A 25,525-nucleotide genomic window follows, 5' to 3' on the forward strand; every position below is an offset into this window, starting at 1 on the left:
GGGTCACCATCATCATCATCCATTCGAGAGCGGCGTGTCCTGCCCAACAAGCCCCGCTGTGTTGTTAGCGAGAACGATTGTCGTGCCCGCGCACGGGCGCACGCGCCCCGAGACAGACACACAGCATAGCCTATGCACGTACACGTTTAGGCATGCACGTTTTAACAGAGATCGCTCTTGTCGGCAACGTGTTAATCAGTCGCAGATTCGCACGAACACAGCAGACACGTGGTACTAGGTGCCATTGCCAATGCTAAATCCACCCATTCATTTTGTGACCGAAAGTCCGTACACCGCGCATTAGGCTACGAGACCAAACACCTAGATTGCTATCGATGAGAAAAATGTCACTGCGTCGATTTGCTCGCTTCCGCGCTTGTATTACGCAGCACAGCCTCGGCGGTGGAACTACACTGACCGCTGAACAATTTGCGGAAGAAATCGCAAATTGCCGACACCCTAGTGCAACTACTTGAATTAGGCGCGTGTAGGTGACAGTGCGTGGGGGTGAGAGAGAGAGAGGATGGGGGGGGGGGGGGTGTACGATGATAATTGGTGAAAAAGGAGCAAAACAACGTTTTGGAGGTGGGGGGGGGGGGTTCATGAAATTTATAATTTGTTATTGTTCCACCTTCGTGCGAGCTTCTTCTGCACGCGCGCGTTCTTCCTGCCAGCGCTGGGGAACCGAGGGGGCTGACGCCACGGCAGTCGCTGGAAATCAAAAAGCGTTACCCCCCGTCACGTGACGTCACCGTGGCCGGTGAGATTTAAAGGCAGGCGACGGGGGGAAGTGGAGGTGCACAGCCAAAGAGGATGGGCTGCCCGGTTGTCTCTGTCGCCTCTTTGCCGCGACGCTTCAGCTCGGAGAATGAAGTGCCCACGAGTTGTTTCACTTTAGATTAGTTTCGTCTCGTGGTCGTGCCGCGCAGGCCCTGCTTGTGGCGTTGCCTCTCTCTCTCTCTCTTTTTCTCACCCTTACAAAGGTACGTACCGATGCTGTGTGGAAATTACCCTTCGCGTGTGTCACGTGTACTCGTAACACAACGACACTCCTCGTCCTCTGAAACCGTGCGCGTCGTGTTTTACCTGCGCACATGTCGCTCGCTCATTCGCTCTCGGTTACGTTGAAAGTTTGTCGGGTGATGTTTTGTGTGGGGCGTGCTGTTGAAGGACCAGGGAAGAGAAACGACGTCAAATTACTCGAGGTTGCTTTATCCGCAAAACGCAATGCAACTCGACAGAGACGCGGGTGATCATCGCTGGCAAGCGCACGCGCTGTTCAGCAAGCACGCAGCAGCGTGCACGAAGTGCGCCAACTGCGCACTCTGCAACGCCCCAGACTGCGCGCTCTCCCATCAGATTCCTAACAACAGCTGGTCAAGCCAACGCGCGTCTCTCACTGAAGAATGCGCTACTTGCTACGGCCAAAGTGACCGCTTCTATACGGATTCATGACGCTCGCGTGTGCACCCCCACCCCCTCTTCCGTCTACTCCCCCCTCCCCCCCCCCCCCCTTTAAAAAAAAATTACAACTCCACCCAGGTGTCATCCCCCTGCAAAGGCAGCAGCAGCAGGAGCAGCTCTCCACTTTGCCCGTGTCGCTTAGCAACAGAGAAGCCGGCAGCACGAGGAGCGAACCGGCCTCCCGGTTGTGGGCTGAGCCCCGAGGCTTGCCGCATCCTCGCCCCTGCCTGCCCGGCGTCCCATCCGCGCCCTCTCGCCCTGCCGCTTCGCGTGTGGAGATCACTGTCGCGCATCCCAGCCCAGGTGAGGCACGCGGCTCCACGTGTTGCGAACACACAGACAAAGAGAGATTCGTAGCAGCCGAACCAGTCCGGAATTGTGTTCTGCGAAAGAACAAACAATGTCGGTACTCTAGTGGTAGTGCCTTACGTCGATAATCGCCTACTACCCCAAGGTAGCTTAGCGGCGTTCCGGAAAATATCGCGTGAGAAATTAAGCCCCGGTTTCGTGTGTAACCTGGATTTCGATCACAGGTCACGGTTAACATCAGTGGCGAGTGATATCTGGACAGGTACTGGGCCACACTTAAATGCGTACCTGGTGCCGCGTGTTTATATTCAATACCGGGGAGACAAAGGCAACCGGGCGTAGTGCTGTCCACACGACTCCCTTCGTGTACCGTGCCGGCCTTTAATAGGTGCTCGCTGACGGCACTTGCCCCAACAGTCTGTGTAGACTACGCGTGCATCGTTGTCTTTGCGCTATGTGTGTAGGGAAGACGGGTTTGCGAGGGAGTTGGGAGGGTAGTCAATGTATACTCGCATTGCTACGGGTACGTCTGGTACATGCAGTCTGCACACACCGGCAGTTGTGAATTAGCGCAATTTACCGACACTTCGCATATTTTATATATACCGTACTTTCATTTATTTTTTTAGGGCAGCGTTATGAACGAATCTGTTGAGATCTTTCCGCTGTGAATTATGGTCATTGACCCAAACGTCGCCTATGACATACGCTTTCCTCTCTCTCTATTGAAGAATGCGTCGAGTTTTTTTAATTTATTTTCTGTAGCGAATGGACGATTGTCCAGCGTCTTTAACGAGTTCCGTCTTGAAGTCGCGATGCAGTTTTAGTACAAAATTTGCGAAGTTCGAGTGAAGTTGTGTGATGACTGTTTGCTGCGTGAGATTATTTGACGTTATTCTTGTTCGAGCGCGTTTAATTACAAAGGTGTAAAGTTGTGTATATATGCTACCGGTTGAATGGTGATTTTCCATTGCACGTTTGTAATTAGTTATTTAGTTTTCACTACTATTACACAAATAGGTAACGGTGGTGTTGACGTGTTTTGTTTGTACCAGTTCTTTACATTTGAACAATCGCGAAGCGCTCGTTGTTTGTTTGTAGAAGTAGACAAAGATAAACAATTGTTATGTATTACAGTACTTTTATGTTTGTGATCCAGTTCATGAAAACGTATAATTGTGATGTATTCGTTTTTATATATTTGTGTGGTCGTGGTGGATTCAGATAGACGAATGGATAACAGTTGCCGCTGGTGTTGCTCTGTGTATTAACACTCCCGGCGATTTGAATTAACTAAATTTGACGGTAAAAAAGATACAAAGTTGACTCACTTTTAAAATTATTCGAACACAAATTCGCCATTAAAACTCAAGTTTGACATTCAGAGCTATATTAATTAACTTATATAAGAAAAATTACAATTTATTTATCGCTCAAATAATATTTAGCATGCGATGTTTTAACATGTTTTAACGACGCGAATGCGCGATCAATTCCGTGTTCATATATCACGTGTAGACTGTTATGTCATGCAGTATTCTTACATTCAGCTCAAATAATAAACCTCACACGCGCATACGTAGCAAATAATTTAAAGTAGTATCAACTCTACGAAAGGTGTTTGATTTTTCGTCCAATCAGACACCATCGTAGTTTTGTTCTTGTTGTTGTTAACTGTTACAACTTATTGTCAAATAAACTTACACGCGAATACGTCGCGCGAATACGACGCGTTAATTAATTGCGGTGCTGTGTATGAGCGTCAATGAATACTCAAACGCATTCGCCTCGCGGGGAGGAAAATATGAACGGCGCCTCCGACACCACAGTTCGAAGACCTAATTATCAGACCTAATTAATTAACGCAGCGCTCATCACAATTAAGGAGTTGAATTCGCACGGTGTAATGGGATCCGCGGCGACACCGACGGCTTCCTCCCCTACTTCACGTATTTTTTTTTGTTCCCACCCCACAGCGATGCCCTGCGTTCAGGCTCAGTACGGATCGTCGCCTCAAGGTGCAAGCCCGGCCGGCCAAAGTTATTCATACTCGAGCGCCGATTACAACGGGCCGTCTGGCAGCGGCTACGGCGGACCCGAGTTTGCCAAGTTCGGCATGGACCTCAGCAACACAACTGAAATAACCGCTACCACGTCTCTGCCCAGCTTCAGCACTTTCATGGACAGCTACAGCGGCGGAGGCGGCGCCGCTCCCGGCTACGACATCAAGCCGCCCTGCCTCTACCAGATGGAGGTGCCAAACCCGCAGATATCCGTCAAGATGGAAGACATACCGACGATGCACGGCTACCATCACCACCACCACCATCACCACCACCACCCCGGCTCGCTGCACCCGCAGTCCGAGGAGATGCTGCCCTCCTCCAGCTCCATGTATTTCAAGAGCTCCCCGCCCTCCACCCCCACCACGTCGGGCTACCGCTGCCAGCAGCCCCCTCTGTGGGACGAGGCGCCGCCGAGACTGCCCTCGATGCCGCCGAGCTACATGGGCACGGGCCACATCATGGACGCGCCCCAGAGGAAGGACGTTCCACCCTGCTTCTCCGTGTTCGCCTTCAAGCAATCGCCGCCCAACACCCCGACCACGTCCAGCTGCCAGATGGCCTTCGACGGCCCTCCGAGGCCTCTGCCCATGCCCGCCGAGAGCGGCTTCCCTCACCCGCATCACCACCACCCGCACCACCACCCGCACCCGCACCACCACCCGCACCACCACCATCACCACCACCACCCGCACCACCCTCACGTGATGGAGCCACCTCACCCGTTCGCGCTGCCGGGCCCCATGCGCAAGCGGCCGCCCGTGAGTTTCCCTCTGCTGCCCATGGGCCCCGGGCAGCAAATGATGGAGGGGCCCATGTCCGCCTCGGTGCAGCAGACCCGCGGCTCGCCGTCCGGGGAGGGGCTGTGCGCCGTTTGCGGCGACAACGCCGCTTGCCAGCACTACGGCGTGCGCACGTGCGAGGGCTGCAAGGGCTTTTTCAAGGTACGCCAACTTCTCCCGCGAGCTCGCCACCCTCCTCTAACCTGTAGACTCGGCGCAGCCACCACGGCGCAAGCGACGGCCCCGTGTCACGGCGGCGTGCAGTGACCAACTTGAGGTCGGCTGGCACGGCACAACACTTTGCTCGTCGTCATCGTCACCACCGACAGTATCATCAGCAGCAGCAGCATCGTCATCGATCATTCGGTGGCGCGCGTCTTTCGCGTGCACTCATTTCGTGCATAGCGATAGAGAGAGAGAGAGTGAGAGAGACATTCCACAACTTGAAGACGCGCGCGTTCTCCGAGCGCGGTGAGTGCGGCGCGCAAGCTTCTCTCTGCCCCGCACTCCGCATGCCCCCCCCCTCGCCACCACCTCTCGGCGTGCAACGCGACCAAGTTGTCTCCCAGCGCTTTAATTACTCAGCACATTTCTTGCTCCGACCTAATTGGAGTTAATACATAATTGCGCGCTCTAATGAGCATTCATATCTCGTGGTTTAATGGTGGGGTCTTTTTTTTTCCTTTTACGTTTCACCGCTTGCTGCTTGTCCGCGAGAATTCGCTACCAAAGCGGCCTACCCCGCTCATCTCACTTGCAAAGGACCGTGCGCATTTGTGTGTATTCATTCGTCTATGTTGAACTTCTTTCGCACCGCACGTAGCCAACCGTGCTAATCGGAGGTGCGGGGAAAAGGGCAACAACAACGATACAGTTGAAATTCCATACGGTTTGAAAATGCGTGTTTATTTTGCGAGGATCAAGTTAATGCCCACGTCGGATTTACATTTACAGACGCGCGCTCGTTATTGCTTGCGCGGCATGCTTATGCCACTGCAAGTGCCCTAATATTATTTACGTTAGCGCTCCACGTTACTCGTGCACTCTGCGCGTTGTCGTTACCCAAATAATAAACCCTCGTCGCTGCGTGAATTGCCTCGAGAGCTTGCCGACCGACCGCATGCCGTGCGGTGCGTGAGTTATTTCGCGGCACGCGTAGTTTACAGCGGGGGTTGCAATTACAATCAGCCGCGGCGTGTTCACTTAAATAACCGCCTCGCGCCGACGGCGCCACCGGCTCCCCAAGTGTCGCATTTTGTTGGTTTTGGTTGTGCGCTTTGGTTGTGCGTTTTGGTTGCGCGCTTTGGTGTTGCTCCCACCGGCCGGTGATATGCACATCAGCGGCGTGTCGTCTCGCAGGTCCAGGGACCCGTGCGTTCTCATGTCCCCGTGCATCGCTGTCCGCTCTGTCGCCCCGCACGTCACCCCCACCCATTGATCTGTCATTCAGCTGTCAGCGACCGATGGAAGGGAGTGTGAAACAAAGGATGGAACGAAACACGCCCCCGACGCCAGATACAGAAATTTGTTTGCCGAGATAACACAGACAAAATGATTTATTCTCGGTAATATAAATATATAACGGGGGTTTTTTCTTCGTCTTCGTCTTCTTCATTACCCGCCGTGTCCTGCGGTGCCAACTCGCCACCGCAGGACACGGTGCCGTGCACTAGGCTGTCGGAAGGCGCTCGAGTCCTGTTGAACTCAAATCAGAAACGACAGTGGCCAATGGTCAGGGTAACCGTGTGGAACACTATTCCCAGCGGTAAATTAAAATCGTCCGGTGTATTTTACTTAATGTTCTGCTCGAAGCTCAGCGGAGCGATCGCGCTGTTGAGTTAAGGTGCCGAGAGAGGTGCAGACCCCGTGAAGCAGCAACTACAACAACAACAACAACAGCATCAGCGGCAACAACCACAGCCACCACAACGCAGTTATCAGAACTAGAGCGACAGGGAGATTAGTGCAACAGCAGGAGACTGGAATTATTCTCAGATGAACAATATTCACGAGATGAGCGCCGTCCAAAAAGTCATCATCATCATCATCGTCGGCTATACAAATGAACAGTTTTTTGTTGTGTGTGCTTGTGCACCACAGCCAGTAATTACAACTAGCTTCACCAGGCGACAGCCAGATTTGCCTGGCTGTGGCGAAACGTCGTACTCAGATTGTAATGTTGTGGCTTGGCTCTCCAACACACTGGTGTGCTGTACTAATGACGAATTGGCATGTTCTGTTTACGTGACAACCCTTACTAGTTGGCTGTGGCGGGTGGTGGTGGGTTTTAACGACACATTTATTTACGCGATCTAACAAAAAAAAACTCTTATGGATGATATTAGTCGTGAAAGCCTACGTGTTAAACTAGCTTATAAAGTCCTGCGCATTTCCTACATGCACAAGGAGAAGACGTTTTGAGAACAACCAAAGTCAATTTGAGAAAAGTATACTGACCCAAACATCTGTTTTACGTTCAAGTCTCGTCTTTCAATGAAACATTACATAATACTGCGCGCATGTGTGGATGCTAGTGGTGACGGTATGCATATCAATGCAGCTCCACTTCTACTCGGAAAGTGATGTTTGGATCAATACATTGTCAATCCACTGCTGGATGAGGGCCTCCCAACGCCGTGCAGGTCGTCGTGCTTTATTATTCGACCATACTTACGAACAAGCAGTGCGCAGTGTACGCAGATAATCCAAACAGACTCATCAGCCCTGTCTTGTCGCCCACATCATCACAATACAATCATTCACGGGGCCGATAAATCGACACGTATCCATGGATCCACGCCTCGCGTTTCGTTGTTTCGCGTCGCAAAACAGTTCGCGTGTTAAACCCACGCACGCCCCCAGGGCGCTCACCGCCACGGCCCCGTCTCGTTCCGCAGAGGACCGTGCAGAAGAACGCCAAGTACGTGTGTCTCGCCAACAAGAACTGTCCCATCGACAAGCGCCGCCGGAACCGCTGCCAGTACTGTCGCTTTCAGAAGTGTCTCGTGGTCGGCATGGTCAAGGAAGGTGAGGAGTGCGGGCTGGACGCCCACAACGCCTGATTATATCATCGTAGTCGTCATTGTCATGGGCGTCATCATCATTTGCACAGCACGGGATGTAGTGCTTCAATAAGATCTTCTACTTTTTCTTGGTTCTTTCGGTAAAGTCACGTAGAAGGGAAGTAATAAAATAATAAAAATAAAACATAATAAAATAATTCTCACGACGTTTCGGCCACAACGCAAGCAGCCGTCCTCAGGCGCATGAGGACGGCTGCTTGCGTTGTGGCCGAAACGTCGGGAGAATTGTTTTATTATGTTTTATTTTTATTATTTTATTACTTCCCTTCTACGTGACTTTACCGAAAGAACCAAGAAGATGAATCCCTGCAGTCACGAAAGCTTTAAATCGAAATCTTCTACTTTTTTCGTCATCGTGATATTTAGGGCATCGGACGTCATGCTTTAACGTGATGATCATCTGCAGGATACCAGACACCTCGCTTCAACATCATCATGGTCATCATGTGTACGACACGGAACTCGCCATGTCATCATCACCCTCCTGTTGTCGTATTCACAACCTCTGCACAGTGCATTGAAGCATCCCGCATGAGATACATTCGCTTGTTTATGAATATCGAATGTGCCTACTAATCTGATTTGACGTCTTATCTCGCGGGCCTGCTAGAGGACAGCCATCATCTCTTAAAAGAGAGGTCTTGTCAAGATGGCTCAATGGGTGGTCCCATGGCATGAGGCTACTATTTGTCCATGGTGTGTGTCGTCCACATTGTACTCCGCTGTGCTGAGTCTGAGTAGCGTCAATCACACGTCTTTGCGGTGTATCAACCAGAGCGCACTTGATGATAATCACGCGAAAGGGAAGTTCGCCATTAGGTTCTATTTGTTAAAGGTCAGAACTATGAATTCATTTCTCACCGAATATTTGTTTTTCCTGGTCAATGGATTACTGGAGTAGGTATCACGTAGCGACAGACATCCATACTTGATGTGGTATGCCGGGTACGGGAATATTTTCCTGATCGCCGACCTGGACAAAAACCCTGGTCAGGACTTAAGATCACGGTTTACAACTCAACCTTTACGCTGTGGGCCATGCAAATCTAAACAAACCTAGCGTATGCGCGCGCGTGCGTGACGTTTGCATTAATGTTTCAACTGCGTAAATAGGATACTTTTAACCAGCGGAATATCCCCTTTAATTTGGGGAACAATGTTTTTTTTTATCCAGAACCAATTGTACGGAGCAAACGGGGAGAGACAATATCGGAGAGCACCGCGTGGGCGATCTAGAAGCCAGTGTTGGTGAATAATTCTATTATTTTCTCTTTATACGTGACTTTACCGAAAGAACCAAAGAGTAATTCATTGCAGTCACGAAAGCTCCAAATTAAGCATTTTGGTGAATAATCTTGTTCAGGCAGCAGCGGGAGAGAGGCGTGGGCCACGCGAAACGGTGGCAGTCGGCACCGACCGCGTGGGGCCTCGCAGTTTATCGGGGAGGGGGAGGGGTGATGGAGGGGTTGTTGGGGGGGGGGCGGCACGGACGTGGCCTCCTCCTCCTCGTGGCTGCTGCGCGCATTTTTAATTCTAGCAATCGCTTGATGTCGCTGTTCTGACGAGGCACGAGGACGCGTATTCCAATTAGCCCGCTGGTACGTGTAAATATGCTCGGCCTAATGCATTATGATTTCAATTGATTAATGCGCATGTGCTATTGGTGGGTGGTCAGTTGGCCGACGTGGGTTTGTTTTAATACATTATGCAATCTAGATTACATGCCGTTTTGCAGTTGATTGAAATTACAATGTATCCATAATGTGTGCATTGTCGTACTCTATTGCCAAAAGGCGCACAACAGAGTTGTATAATGCACGTTGCGTGTACGTGTGTGGGGAGCGGTGGCACGGCAGTTAGAGCACTGTGTTACTAACCCGGCCATGGCCAAAACCAGTGCAGATTATCTGAACCGGTCCTGGGCCTCTCCTAGGTCGACTCGGCCTCAAATTACTACCGAGTGCGATGTGTAAAAACATCGCCACTTGGTAGAGAAGGGCAGCCAGGCGTGGTGCTGGCCACCCACCCCCTCGTGTGCCGTGCCGGCCTTAATAGGTGCTCGCTAACAGCACTTTCCCAAAAGTATGTCAAGGTTATACATGAGCTCGTTTTCCTTGTATCTGTATGCGTGCGTGACTAGAGCGCCTGTCGGCGTTGTGGTTTCACACACAAAACACTGCAGTGTGTAACGGTACTAACTATGGACTGCCTGCTTTGGCAAGACCGCGTATCGTGTAAAAATTACAAACCTGCGGTGTCGTGGCCATAATTTTGTAGCTTATATAAATGATATCAATAATAATAATAATCGGTTGTATGTTCGCCAGGGTAAATACTGCAATAGATGTGCCGAGGTAGGATAGTGGTTGGCCAAACTGCCGCGGGGAAAAGCATCGACCTGTGCAGAGCAGCCCGTGAAAAAACACACGGACGCGCGCTTGCGCGCTCACACGCACACACGCGCACACACGCACACGCACACACACACACGCACACACGCACACACACACGCACGCACACACACGCACACGCACACACGCGCACACACGCACACACGCACACACACGCACACACACGCACACACACGCACACACACACACGCACACACGCACACACACGCACACACACGCACACACACGCACACATACACACGCACACACGCACACACGCACACACACACACGCACACACACGCACACACACGCACACACACACACGCACACACGCACACACACACACGCACACACACGCACACACGCACACACACACACACGCACACACACGCACACACGCATACACACGCACACACGCGCACACACGACGCGATCACCTGCGCAGGGGAACAACACACCCAGCGCTTGTCTCGGCATCGGCCTCCACCCAACGTCTCCCTTCCACGTTGCTCTTCTCTCCCGTGTAAATTGTCTTTGTGCACAACAACAACAACGACAACAACAACAACGCAATGTCCCGTCTCACTGGCGCGTTCCCTTCGCTCTCTAGTGGTGCGCACGGACAACCTGAAGGGGCGGCGTGGACGCCTGCCCTCCAAGCCCAAGAACTCCCATGAGAGCTCACCTCCCTCGCCGCCTGTCAGCCTCATCAGCGCGCTTGTCAGGGCGCATGTCGACTCCAACCCTGACGTGACCAGCCTGGATTACTCCAGGGTGAGCCGGCAGGCCCGGTGCTACCCTCATATACCCCCCACCCTTCCCCATCCACATCCCCCACCGCTGCACCCTTCTGCCGCAGCTCTCCTCTCCTGATGTCCCCCAGCCCCGACACCGTCCGTCCGTCCGCCCGCCCACCCACCTGCCACCCACCCAATCGCCTCTCATCCACCCCCCCCCCCGTGTCCACCCCCCCACTTTACCCTTCCGCCCACCTCCACCCACCCACCCACCCAGCCCTCCCCTGCACCCCCTGCTCTCACCCCGTCGCCAAGTCCTTTTGCGGTTCATGGTGAGCTCGCTAATAGGCTTGATGGCCAGCGGATGTCTTCGATCGCACAATTGAACTTGATGCATGAACGCTCTCGGTGAAGCTGTGTGTGTGTGTTTGCCCGCCCCCCCCCAACCACAAACACCCCAGCCCCCCCCCCCCCGGGCACGCAGTAGCCGACGCGGGGACCTTCAATCTTTTTAATCGCGTGTCCAATATCCCAACGCGGTCTTTTACAATTCGCGTTGTCGACTGGCGTCAACTCAGCGCGTCCGCACACATGCAGCTCACTCGCGCGACATTCCTCCTCCTGGAATTCCCTCCCATCAACTCCAACTTTAATATTGCTGCTTGTTTGCGGATATCCGCTTGGCGTATTGTACCCATTTTGAGCCTGTGCTGAGCAAGGTGATTTTTACGATATTATAATTAAAACAAAGTATTGCTGGCTGGCTGGAGGGACAGACGGACGGACGGTAACGTCCAAAGAACTTGCGAGCTGCGAGTAGATATTTTTGTTTTTACGGAGTGGCCTTTAATTATAACTTGGTCACAGTGTCGCTCGCTCTTTAACCCCTGCAAATCAATACTGCACATCACTCGCGCGGCGCGGCTTATTCGCCTGGCCTGTGCGTGACAGCACCGGCGTGCGCGCCTCGCATTGCTCCGCCACGTGCGAAGTTCCACCTGCGAAGTTCCACGTGCGGAGTTCCACGTGCGAAGTTCCACGTGCGAAGTTCCACGTGCGGAGTTTCACGTGCGGAGTTCCACGTGCGAAGTTCCACGTACGGAGTTCCACGTGAGAAGTTCCACGTGCGGAGTTCCACGTGCGAAGTTCTACGTGCGAAGTTCCACGTGCGGAGTTCCACGTGGGGAGTTCCACGTGCGCAGTTCCACGTGCAAGGTTCCACGTGCGGAGTTCCACGTGCGCAGTTCCACATGCGAAGTTCCACGTGCGAAGTTCCACGTGCGGAGTTCCACGTACGAAGTTCCACGTGGGGAGTTCCACGTGCGAATTTCCACGTGGGGAGTTCCACGTGCGAAGTTCCACGTGGGGAGTTCCACGTGCGAAGTTCCACGTGCGAATTTCCACGTGGGGAGTTCCACGTGCGAGGTTCCAACGTGCGGAGTTCGGCGCGCCTCCAATCGATCAAATTTTACGAAATGCGCAAAGATTACGAAGCACGTGCAGACGGTGCTGTTCATGGCAGTTCCCATCACTTGAGATGAATGCGTGCCGCCACGTAGGCCACAATCGCTTTCAACCACACACGAACACTCGGGCGCTTTGCCAATCCACTGCTGGACAAAAGACTGCCCACGCCGAGTGGGTCATGACGTGAATTGTGTGATCATACTTCACCATGTCGTCAATGCGGGTTTGTGAGGTCGGAGGGGAGGGGAGAGGAGAGGGGTGTTGACGACGATGGGGGAGGGGCATTAGTGATTCATATATTCCGACCACTGATGTTAACAGCGAACGAGAATGGAAGTCAGGTTTAACATTCTATCCAGCTCCACGCGGCCAATATGTTCTGCCACTGCGCCACCGCTCCGTCAGTCTACACTGCGTCCAGTCGATACAGTACATCCGAATTAACGGAACACGCAAAGCGATGTTTAAAGATGTCCTTCTATCGCAGCTGCAAACCTATGGGGGGTTTTTTTTTTTACAAAAACTAACTTAAAAGTGACTTGCAGGGGCGCCATAGTGAAGGCATTTCGGTATGACCGGCGCGAATGTTTTATTATTATCATAAACACGTCCCTCCAATAGCGTCACTACAACGCACCTACAAAGTTGATTTTCAAAACTTTAAACTCGTGTCGGACAACCAGTGACACGCAGATATGTGTGTGTGTAGCTACAAGATAAGAGCTAATGGTTTGCATGGTGGACTACTCTATTTTCATCACCTGTCCTCATTCTCTCTCTCTCTCCCCAAACCCAAGATCTCAACAAGGCGACGTTATCGTCTTCTTCTTGGTTCTTTCGGTAAAGTCACGTAGAATGACGACGTTAACAGAATCAGAATCTGTATTTATACTGGAGGAATCTGTTCAGCTCTTTTTTCACAGATGTCCAGCGGTTTCACAGATTTCCATTAAAACGCAAAGATGAATCCCTGCAGTCACGAAAGCTTTAAATCGAAATAAAACACAACTTGTTTATCCCTTCTTCCCTCCCTCTCCTCTCGCTCTCTCTCGATCCGTTCGAAACCCGACGCAGTTCCAGTCGGCAGGCGAGTTCCAGACGGGAGGCACGGACGCGGAGAGCGTGCAGCAGTTCTACGAGCTACTTACGGGCTGCATGGACGTGATCCGCAGCTGGGTCGACAAGCTCCCGGGCGTGGCCGAGCTGCTCCGCGATGACCGCGAATTGCTCTTCGAGGCCGCCTTCCTGGAGCTCTTCGTGCTCAGACTCGCCTACAGGTATGGGTGGCACCACCTCCATCATCATCATTAGCAGCAGCAGCAGCAGCAACTATGCTCAATACACTGCTGGATAAAGCCTACACACATCCTCTCTTCCTTACCAAGTCGTCACCACCTCTCACGATCCTGCGATGCAAATCAAAATCAAAATTCATCTCGCACCCACCTGCATGCATATGGACTGATTTCATCACTCCAGCTCCTCGGTAGACGTGTTCATGGGCTCTTTGTCATCATTTACTGTGTACCCCCCTATCCATTCCCCCCCCCCCCCCCCCCTGTCGACTCTCCCCCCCTCCCACACTCCTGCGAAATGTAAATGCAAAAGCCGAGAGGGAGTTGCATCAACTCATAACTACAACTTTGCGCGGACCCTCGTAAACGTCATTAGGTTCCAGATTTACAGATGGCCTGCCTTTAGCCAGTGGAGAGTTCCATAGATTTTTCTGTCTCCATTGCGACTGAGGTCTGTGCAGGTAGGTGGATATGTAGGCTGCTATAGCATCATAATTATCCATGAGCAATCCACTGCTGCATGAAGGCCTCCCCCAAGCCGTGGAATCTCTCACGGTGATGTAAAAGACAATCCACTCAGCATCGCTCCATCTCCGCCGTGAGAGTCTTCTTGGGTGTATTCTCTCAGAATAATTTTGGTTAATTAGAATCTTTATCCTGGATAAATCCGGTGAGCTGTTACTCTCTTCTCCACAGATGTCCAGTAGGGACGCGTCAGAAAGTGATTTGGCTGCCACTCTGTCGTTACTCTCGACTATCAGATAGGTATCTCTTGCAAGTATATGGCATACCTTTGAACCAACCTTTCTCTTGTTATAGGGAGATTTACGTAACAAAATACGCTGTGAACCGTTTAAAACACCGTCGTTACTCGAGGGACGCTCTCTCCGTGTAGTTGTGGCCAAGTTGCAAGCACAGTCTTGAGTTGGTGCGATGGCTTTTGAATAAAACAACGGCTCACACTCGCGAATTATATCACAGCGTCTTTAATATCAGCTGCAATGATACCTGGCAGCGTAGTTTTGCGTACAGGTGTGTTATTAGAAGTGCAATTGTCCCTGGCGCGATGGCGCATGCACGCGATGCGTGCACTGGCGACTACACTTGATGGACCACGCGCCTTCAGATCGATCTCCAAAGGCAGCTGGGCGGCAATGTGATCAAATAAATGGCAGTGCAGCAAGTTGATTGAATGTAACGATAGATGTTATCCCCTCCCGTGCGTTGTGGGTACTCCCGTTTCCTCCCACGTATCAAATCATTCATTAGTTCAATTGGCTAAGCACCCCAATGCAAGATCTTATTGAAATAATTTAAAAACTCGGTGAGACTTTCCTGGCCTATTATCGAATAGCACATACAATAATCATTGCTATCAGTGTGACCAATGCCTCCTGTGCCGTCATGTGCCGTACAGATCGAACCCTGCCGAGGGAAAGCTGATCTTTTGCAACGGCGTGGTGATGCACCGACTGCAATGCTTACGAGGATTCGGGGACTGGTTGGACGCAATCCTGGAGTTCTCTGCCAACCTGCAGGAGTTGAACGTGGACATTTCAGCCTTCTCTTGCTTGACGTCTCTCGTCATGGTCACAGGTGGGTGTGCGTCACAACACCACGCAGATGTGCGGCGTTAATTGAAGATCGACATGGGCAAATGTACACATCTACACGCGTCGTCATCATCACCGTCGTCATCAGCTATGGTCAATAGCGTCTTGGATGAAGACCTTCAAAGTAGCCGTCATCCCTTACCATCCTACGATGGAATATCAATCAACACACAATCGGGAGTGAATGGCACGTGGCGCATTCATAGATCTTAACGATGACCCTAACCAATGATAATTATAAACACACGGGATATATCCTTGGTGTGCTGTACTCTACGTACACCGTTGCACACTACACTGTGTTAATAACGCAAATTCGTGTCGTGTGTATTGTCCTGCACACACACACACACACTATTGTCACGTGATGGAAATGCTGCATTGGTATAGGCCACGTGCACCTCTGGCTAACTGCGGATAGAGTAACGGTGGCATTGTATTGTCGAGTAGATGGACAGCATAGGCGTACCAGCGTGGTGTATATTTGCCGTGTGGGTAGCAAGCCGCGTTTCTCCCCGCCAGCGTGGGTGACGTCTCTCAGACAAGCCCACGAGGCGCTGTCGTCGTGCTGGCCGTTGGCACGGCCCAGTACGAGAACCGCAAACGAAGCCAATCAAACGCGCCGATCCTACATCGAATTATTTGCCGGTGGTGCCGCTGCTGCCTGAGGTGGCGGTGGTGCACGAGCACGAATAACAAAATAAACGCTGCCTTAAAAATGAAAATATAGTTAATATAATCACTCGACCTCTTCTTTGGGTCTTTCGGTAAAGTCACGTAGATAGGTTCAAAGAAAATAACAAAAATAACAACAAAATACGACGTTTCGATTGCAACGCAAGCGATCGAAACGTCGTATTTTGTTGCTATTTTTGTTATTTTCTTTGAACCTATCTACGTGACTTTACCGAAAGACCAAAAGAATATGAATTCCTGCAGTCAGGAAAGATTTAAGTCAAGATCACTCTACCTCTCTTTGAGAAAGGGTCATTACCCGACACGTCGCCTCTTTTCTACCTTGTATTTGTATTTTTTCATGGCCACGGTGATATTGACTCCCAAATACGTTCGGGAACGACGGCGAGCCTAAGGGCGAAAAGAGCCGAGCCGATTTCCATCATCCTTGCGAGCGAGGCAGGATCATTTACATTCGATACGCGTTAAATAGCGGGGGGGGGGGGCGGCGAGGGGGATGATGGGCCCGGGGGGAGGGGGGGGGGGCGGATGCAACTATAGGTTATCGGTAGCCTAGGGTACTGGCAGCAAGCAATCATTCGGAAAAGTGTCATTAAACAATCTTTAAGTATTTAAAACAATTCGCAACTAATGACTCAATCCGCGCGGCCGCGGTGGCCTGAACTCGGAGCGCATTGGCGCCGCGCTAATTAGGGGGGTGGTGGGTGCATCTCACAGCGGATGCGAGCAGGCGGGGGGGGGTGGTTTAAAAACCATCTCCCTCGCCTTCTTCTCCAATATCCACTGCACCAGGCCTAATGATCCGGGCAAGTCTCATATTGTGGCATTTCCGAAATTTTGTGGGCGACCTTGCATCGTTCGTAATTGAAGACCGAGTTAAACACACTCGGCAAATATCTCAACAGTCGCCGTGCGATATAATTGTAAATTAATGGGAATGCTAATGTACGAATTGCGGTAATGTGGGTCGCGCAGTCCCCAGGCGAGGCGAGCCGCCGCTCATTCGCGACTTTTGTTTGTGCTTTTCACTATCCTGCCGGGACCCCAGCTCGCCATGAATATTTATGAAGCGCTCAAATTTGTTACAAAACATAATTACTACCAATTTGTTCCTGTGCTGCACCATTGTATTATCATTCAGTTGATATCTATATACTGTCGCCGATGCCGCTGCGTGTTTACCGTCTCGTAGCGTTTGGTCAAATGACTTATTGTGTGCTGGGCGTGAGTAGAAAAAAAACAGCACCAACATAAAACAAATTCGGATATCATTCCGCATACCGATTTTGATTTAGCCTTGTCGCCGGCTCGCATTCGCGTTTTATTTAATAAGCGCGTAAAACGTAAGCGTACGTTGTTGTGCACGGAGCATTTATTGCGGACGCATCTATTTTAGATCGGCTTGTTTGGGAGATGTTTTGTTGTCGTTATTACTGTTGCCTAATAGATAAAGTAGCCATGCAGGAATTGCATCTTAATTCTATCCTTTGCAATTCGGTATTAAGCAGTAAGCGAATATTAGGATATCGTTTAGGCTCCACACAAAATCAGGGCTTGATCATCCAGCACGATCCAGCCTCAAATCCCATGCTGCCCTTTATAAATTATATATATCCGTGCCGACGCCACTGTCCACAGTCGTGTGCCGGTGCCGGTCATCTCACGTCACAACCGCACGTGCGTTGACGTCACCGCTCCATCTCTACTTAGATGGTCCCCCCCCCTTCCTCAAGAGCGTTCCTTCCCCTCTCTGGAGATCCACGAACAGAAGAATGTTGACGAGGGCGTCATCGGTTGCGTTACTGTGCGAATGAAATAAGCGGCCGCGAGTTCGGCTCGCCGCGGTATTTTGTGCAATTGAATCATTCTAATTTATCCCTCGCCATGTTGTCACCTGGGTTAACACATGTCCAGGTGATACTCGCAATGCCAATTAATCTACGCGGTCAAGAGCCCTAGGTGTGAAAACTGCATTCCAGCCAAATCGTCGCCCGTGTAAATAAATAAATAAATTCTCGCGTTGGAATTCTAGGCAACGTGACCCAGCACTCTGTATTGTCTTTCCTACTGTTTCGTCATTGGAAAGATGCGCAAGTTAAGCAATATTAAATGCTTACTAAATAAATCGCTGGTCTTCGCGGGCTGTGACCCTCCGGGTAAAATGTGCCCATCTTTTGATAGTTACTGAGCAACGCTGCAGCCGGCCACCAATGAAGCTGTAGTGGCATTGGCCTTGTGTGTTAAGTGATCGTTCAAGTTCTTAACGGAGGAGTCTAAATACGTTGGGGCTCCCGCTAATTGGGCTATATGTTCAGCCTCTCCCTCTCTCTCTCTATCTCACTCCACTGCTAGATGATGGCCTCCCCCCGCACCGTGCCGGTCAGGGGGGGGGTATTGTTTGAGCATGTTTCACTGCACTGTTCACTGTGAGTTGGTGGACGGGCGAGTGGGTGGTTTTAGTTGGTCGGGGGCGGCGATGGGGCGGCGCGAAACCACTGATGTCAGCCGTGGCCGAAAAACGAACTTGGCTCGTCGGTTTCGGATGCAAATGCACGACGAACCAACGTGCAATAATTTCACAACATGCTTACAATCATACCGGGCTATAAATTCCACGTGCTCAAATTATTCAGATCGGACGGCCGATGACCAATGAGGCCACGCCCAGCGCAACACGGCGTCACACCAATAGAGTGCGCGTACACACGTGACGTCACAAGCCTTCTTGTCGGTGGTCACGTGTTTGTTGGTGGTCACTACTCATTCGCTATGACTGACATCAGAGGACTTTCAATTCATTGTATGTCCCTAAAACACATGTCCCATGGGCCATGATCTCGTAAGAGCTCGGAAGCTAAGCAGGACAGGGACCCTGGTGCTATGTATGTACGTATGTTAAACTTCTTTCGCACCGTAACGTAGGCAAACGCGCTCATCTTAGGCGAGTGCTTGGATGGGTGGGCACCTCGACACAGAAGGTTGTCGTTATATGGGGCGACGTGATGGGATGCATGGGGGCACTGCAACAACAGGCATCATTTGCAACGTACTTCTCGATTTCCCTTCCTCACCAACCCGCATTGACAAAGCGGGGTGAATTTACGGTCAATTAACCCCAGACGGTCAGCAACGGCGTGGAGAGCCGCTCATCCAGCAATGCATTGATAAAGTGGCTCCTGCAACATTGACGTACAGCACCGCACATGCTTCGCGTAATAGGCGCACGGTCTAATCGCGAGACAAACACGTAAGCGCCCACAATGAAGTTATCGTGAGAAACTTGTCTCCGGTGAGAGAGATCGTGGCTTGCGTGTGGATGGTTAGGCCTTCACGCAGCAATGGGTAAAACAATGGATAACTGCTGCTCGTCTTGCTGATGACCATGAGGATGACGATGATGGTGATTAGGCTTATCATAAATTGGCCAGTATAGTAGCCTCGACATTAAAAATGCAAAATCAGTTGTGCATGATTTTCACGTTGCGCACAGCTGTTGTTCGGCAAATAACACACGCCGAGGTGTAATGACATGGGGGGGGTGAGTGGGTAGGTGGGGGAGGGGTGTGTGGGTGGGTTTTGTCGTTGATTCTCAATGGCAAATCGCGGGTCTCGTTTGTGAGACAGAGCACCTAAACAACGTGTGTGGTATAGTCATAATGCACGCCAGGTGTGTCTAACTTCATCCAGGTGAAAATGTAAATCAACAAAACACCCCACATCGTTCCTCTTGTCCTGTGCAATGGTTATCCACCCTTGAGAGAACATAGAACAATGGAGACGTCTAGCCAAACGTAACACTCACAGTGGACCTCGCAGATTGTATGAGCTATTGTTTATGCGACGGTGAGCGCATGCGGGGCTCACACGTCACGGTTCACACGGAGCCCAGAGATTCCCACAGCTCAATTAATCATCTCCCTTCATTGCCCACCCACTCTGCACCGCCTCTCGGCTCCAATCGTGGCCAGCGCTCTTCCTTCTCGCGCGGTGCAGCCTTCGTCGCGTTTGCCGATCTTCTCCAATCGAATGCAAATTCAGCCTCCTGGACCACGTGCACACCCGGTGGTTGCTTCAATGCAGTGCACGTGTTAACGTGATAGCTTTTTTTTTATGCATCACAAGTAGTACTAACTGGCCGCTCCCGTCTCTACACGAAAATAAAAGGCCAATTGACCGAACACTTTTCCAGCAGTTAATTACCATCGTTTTGAGCTTGTTAATTATTGCAACTCAAGCACTTTCTAAGGTGCAATTCAGCAGTCGGAGCAATGCTTGCGGTCCAGAAACAAGTGATAAGCTACGCAAATAGCCGTCCTCAACAGCAGAACCTACCAACACAACAAAATAGAAGCATTAGCCATTGGTGGATATTCTGTACTCATGGGTGCTCATTATCGTGAAACCCCGCCGTTCTTCTGCAGCTTACTTGTTTTTGCAATGCAATCACAACTCCGTGTTTGTATTTGCAAGGATGGTGATGACATCTTGACATGCAAAACATGCTGAAATTCGTTTTCGCGAAATTAATTGTCGTGAAAATCTCGATTTACGTGTGATATTGCACCACCGCCAACATAGCTTCTTCATCTCTTACGAGTCATCTTCGAAGCCAAAAGTCCCCGCTCTTTCTCAATTCCATCACGAGCCTTGCGTGGTGGTGGCGATGAAGGTCTCGTGGACTGGGGGGGGGGGGGTGTGCTTCTCCCTCCGTCCTCTCTCTCTCCGCAGTCCACGTGGTGCCCAACCTTAACCCCAACGCCGTCCCTTCTCCCCCTGTGCAGAGCGCCACGGCCTCAAAGAGCCCAAGCGGGTGGAGGAGCTGCAGACGAGACTCGTAAATTGCCTCAAGGACCACGTGGCGTTCAGCACCCCAGCGGCCGGGCGGCCCGCGTACCTGTCTCGCCTGCTGGGCAAGCTGCCCGAGCTGCGCACCCTGTGCACACAGGGCCTGCAACGCATCTTTTACCTCAAGCTCGAAGACCTGGTCCCTCCGCCCCCGATTCTGGACAAGCTCTTTCTGGATACGCTTCCCTTCTGAGACCGCGGCGTCGTCCTTGTCGTCGTCCTGGTGGATCTCTGCGCGCGCCGGTGTTTGATGGTCTCAAGACTCAACAACGTTTTAGTGAAAACACTTAATCCCGGACATTTAAAATCAACTCAAGAGGAATCTGTTTTCGTCTCCCCGTGTCGTCTCGGCCGACGTCCGTCCCCCCCCCCCCTCCTTTAATTATGCGTTGCAGTTCATATTTACGGCCAGGACAGTCGCATTTAGACATCACATCGGCTTCGTTCCACTGGCCATGGTGCTGTTGGAGTGGCACGCAAATGCCGTATACTGTATTACAGACGACATTGTCCACAAACGTGCAGGGCTTAATTTCTCAAGGAATATTTTCCAGGAGCCCTCAACCCCGGACCCCCCCCCCCCCCACCTCTTGCCCCCCCCCACCCCCATCCTCTGCTATGGGAAATACTATTTTCCGGAGCTCAGCCCCGTAGAACTCCGATTGAAATTAAGCCCTGAAAGCAACAGAACCCAGTGTCGCTTCAATTCGCTTTGAACACAAACGCGCGGACACACGCGAGGTTGAGACAGGCCACGTTCACACGCGTGTCCATGCTTCAATGACAACTGCACATGAATTAAACCCGCTGTACTGTATTTAATTTCATCGCACAGAGAGTTTGCTGAAATATCCGACCGGCGGCTAATCAATGAATTAAACCAACGCACCGCTTAACTTATAATTAGCTCTTAACTCATTTACGAATTCATAGTTATTTTATATATATAGTGCATATATACATGCGCCAAAACACGTGTATATATACAGTATATGCGTATATTTATATTGAGATACAACGTTGCTCTGACCCCAAACTCCCCTTCGACGGACTGTGTATACTGTATAGGGTGAGTGCTAAACGAGGTGGCGAGTTTCGTTGGAAGGGAAAATTAAAAGAGGTACGGGGAGCGTCATGGCCAACGCAATCCAACCTTACCAGTGCTCTGTATTATTATTATGATGATGAATGACTTTGGCGAAGTGCAATTTTAAGTCGCTGCTTTGTTTCCGAATGGTTTAAAAAAAAAACAAAATAAAGAAAAATATGACGAGCCACCCTTTACCCTGACAAAGAGTTTTAATGAGAAAGGGAAAAAAACCCGCAAATCAATCGGCCACCCCGGTTAATGGCGCGCGCAATGCTTGTTGCTGTTCTTCGCTGTACATACTAACACCCCACCACTTGTAAAAGCGCAGTATATATACACATGACTACAATCAGTGTACAATGAACTTTTACCGAGAAAGTGTAACTTTCGCGAGGAATCGGCGTCCTATATATACACACACACGTATTTGAACAGACTGTACAAGAACACGCCATCTTTTTGGCTATGGGGCGACTTAACATGATGAAGATGCTGATGATGCTGACGATGCTGACGCTACGTGCACGTGGTGAGAGGTTTCACCCATTCGACGGTTCGTGGCCCAGTCTCCGGTGCGTGTCCAAACAGTTTGTGTCAAATATATGGAAGCTGTACGTAGGGATACAGTGTTGTTCCTTCCTTCTCGTGTTCACTCGTTTTTATTTTCAACTCCCCCCTCCCTCCCCCACCCCCGCGTGAACAGTGCATATAAAAAAAATAACCCACAGTGTTGTACATATGCGAGGTGATACGTACATTGTCACCGAACTCCCACACCCATCCTCTACCACTCAACCCATCACCCCTTCCTCCTCCTCCTCCACCCCCCCCATCCATCGTTCCGTCAATAAGTTTCATCTCTTCCATTTCAGCAGTAAGTCTGAACATTTGTTGTCGCGCACTCATACAAGGGTCAAGTCCATCGAGAACGCGAGCTCATAGCAGATATCGTCTCTCCAATCGACCACCAACCCCCTAAGCCCCGTGATATTCCACAGTGACGATGATGTGAACTCGTGAGAGAGAGAAAGAGAGAGGGGGGAGACGAAGTAGCACGAGAAGTGAGTAGGACAATGGTCCCGTTCTGTCCGCGTGTATGGGGGGGGGAGTGTGTGGGGGTGGCGCCACGTGGGGCAGGGCACGTGTGCGGTGTGGCCGCGGTTCTAAGTTCGCCGCCACGCGATGATTGCTGGTCTCACACGCACACGCACGCAGTCACTTGCGAAACGCGACACTCTTAAACAACAACAACAACAACAGACAAATGTTAAGAGCGGGGAGTTGTTTTATTCCTCGACTTGTTACAAAAGGACAAATGTGGCATCACCCGACGTTCGTTTTTTTTTATATATACATTGCAACATAAATTTCAGGCAAAAATGTACATAACCGCATAAATATATAAAAAAAACAATTCAATCTACGTTGCATTCGTTTGTCTTATTTTATACGAGCTCCTCCTTGCACAGCGAGTCGTCCTCAAGCCGGTGTGTGGGTTGTGTTCTCGCTTCCCACGGACGGATGCCAGCAGAGCGGTCCCGATATAAATACTGTCACGGGAGGACGCATATAGACTGTACTGCAAAGCTGGCAATTGTCAAGTCGTCAACAAAACACGCACATATCTTTCCCCCCCAAAAAATCACAATAATCCACATACACATATACACACACGCGCACACCCTATACGTTTTTTATATATATATACCTATGGTACGGGCAAGGAAATTTCGTTCAAATAACGAAGCAACCAAACACTGTCAAGTATGCGGATAAATCAAATTCACTCATTTTCGTACACGTGAACTCTGCCGTCTGCGAATTGGCTTGTCCATGTCAGAATAATAGTTTGTAAATGTTAACACATCCGTCACGAACACTGCCATGAACACAGGGGAAGGACTACTGCCCGAAACGTCAGCTGTTGTATTTTATCATAGATCCCCTCCACCCATTTTACGGCAGTATGATAATTGCCGCATATGTTGGGATTTTGTTATTTATGCTCGTGCATCACTCCCAACGCAATATCACCGGATTTTTGGTTTGTTAAATACTAATAGTTGAGATAAATCATACCCGACCATTACATAAAACATTTTTACGGTTACGTCATTCATTTAGATAAAGTTAATGTTGCATATCCCTAATTCGGCATGATAAACAGTACATCTAAGGCAGCAGGCAAGCTACATTGAGTACATCTTGTGCAGGTAAGTGCGTAATGCGTACACATATCATACACGTATGACGATTCCCACGCGTTGACGTTTAGTCCGACTTTAACTCTGAAACGTTACGGACACGTTACCTTGAATGCGCCACACACTTCTATATACAAATCCGTTTTTCGTTTGCAATTCGGAACTTATTACAAACTTCGCATTTTAAAATTAAATTGAATAGGTACATACATACGTTAAGGGTATAAGAAACGCCAATACTTTGCGACCTAAGACAGTAGTTCGTAACGTTGTTATATCGCTATTTATGAAGCTGCACATTTTCCGATGATAAATCAAATGAGACGTGAAGTAAATTCCGAATATTCTGCGCCCGTCACCTAAATACTAACACGTTTGTTGCACCACGACTTGTGACATGTTGTTTAGACATGTTAAGGGCCGGCATGTCCTTCTCGCTTGTGCGCGTTTTGGATCGTTTGAGCCAGAACTGCGTCAACGAATCTCAAGCAGAACGGGGTGGATATGGAAGGCAATTACAATGAATCGAGCTGCCCAAACGTGCTGAAACACCGGCGCTTTGCATTTGAAAAAGGAAGTTGTCTACACACGCACGCACGCACACGTGTACGGGAGTTCTAGGAGATACAAACGACGGTCATCTGTCGATTCATTAACCGCGCGTTCCAGCACGGGCGGACAAGAAAGAATCCCGTTGCGGACATCATCAGCAGAAACACAACTACCCGCAGTTATCAACGTGCACGGGCCTCTAGCTACAGCGGCGTTCGTTTAAAATGTGATCATGCGTATAAACAGCATGTACTATACACACAAACATATATATATAGTGCGCGCGTGTCAGGCTCGCGTGTACTACGGACTACGGATAACTTAGCAGCGACGGGACTAGATGAGTTCCCGTTTACGCTGCGGTTCTCATCCAATATACACGCGCGCGCGCCTTCAGTCAGCTACTCGCAGCGGCGCGATGATCATCGCGCCGCGAGTGCGATTCCCGACAACATCTCACGTCAGTGGCGGCGATTGATATCTGAACCGGTCATAGCCCCTCCACCTCCTCCTCCTCCCCCACCCACCCCCATCCACCTCCGCCTCATCAACAGCCCCTTTGTCAGGCCACACAGACCCGCGTGGCGAGGTATCCTCAACCAACCCGACTGCCACGGCGTGGTGATGCCCTCATCTAGCAGTGGATTGCTCAAGGGCAATGTGTTATTGTAGTAGACCACTGTGGTGTGGTAGCGCGGCGTGTGGCACTGCGCGGAGGGTGCGAATGGACTCGTGCCGTGCCGGGATCTCGGCACGAATTTGCGCCACTTTTTTGTTGTGAAGGACACGGACGGACACACAACTCGCGCGCAGGGTCCGCTCATCCCGCGTGGAACATCGCGCACGAGGCGCCAGGTGCGATGGCTCCAACAGGTAGCGGCCCACACTCAGCGCCGCTGATGAGTGGCGGCACGGAGCGCACCGGCCCTTCGA

General features: G+C 50.7%; 1 protein-coding gene across 2 annotated transcripts in view; it reads left to right on the forward strand.

The window, feature by feature from the left end:
* Positions 1-23,090, forward strand: part of NR4A2 (nuclear receptor subfamily 4 group A member 2) — a 28,301-nt gene extending 5,211 nt beyond the window's left edge. Inside the window, exons 1-8 of one of the 2 annotated variants that reach the window (XM_078869238.1) lie at positions 609-983; positions 1,543-1,767; positions 3,750-4,780; positions 7,516-7,645; positions 10,704-10,867; positions 13,372-13,574; positions 15,010-15,188; positions 20,683-23,090. In XM_078869238.1, coding sequence (XP_078725364.1) covers positions 3,752-4,780; positions 7,516-7,645; positions 10,704-10,867; positions 13,372-13,574; positions 15,010-15,188; positions 20,683-20,939 — 1,962 coding nt within the window. In that variant the 5' untranslated portion in view covers positions 609-983; positions 1,543-1,767; positions 3,750-3,751 and the 3' untranslated portion in view covers positions 20,940-23,090. Of the gene's footprint in view, positions 1-608; positions 984-1,542; positions 1,768-3,749; positions 4,781-7,515; positions 7,646-10,703; positions 10,868-13,371; positions 13,575-15,009; positions 15,189-20,682 lie in introns of those variants that run through there. The other variant, XM_078869230.1, reaches the window with a different exon arrangement.
* Positions 23,091-25,525: the final 2,435 nt, after the last annotated feature.

The sequence above is a fragment of the Lampetra fluviatilis genome, chromosome 2 (assembly GCF_964198595.1).
Source record: "Lampetra fluviatilis chromosome 2, kcLamFluv1.1, whole genome shotgun sequence".
Lineage (NCBI taxonomy): Eukaryota > Metazoa > Chordata > Hyperoartia > Petromyzontiformes > Petromyzontidae > Lampetra > Lampetra fluviatilis.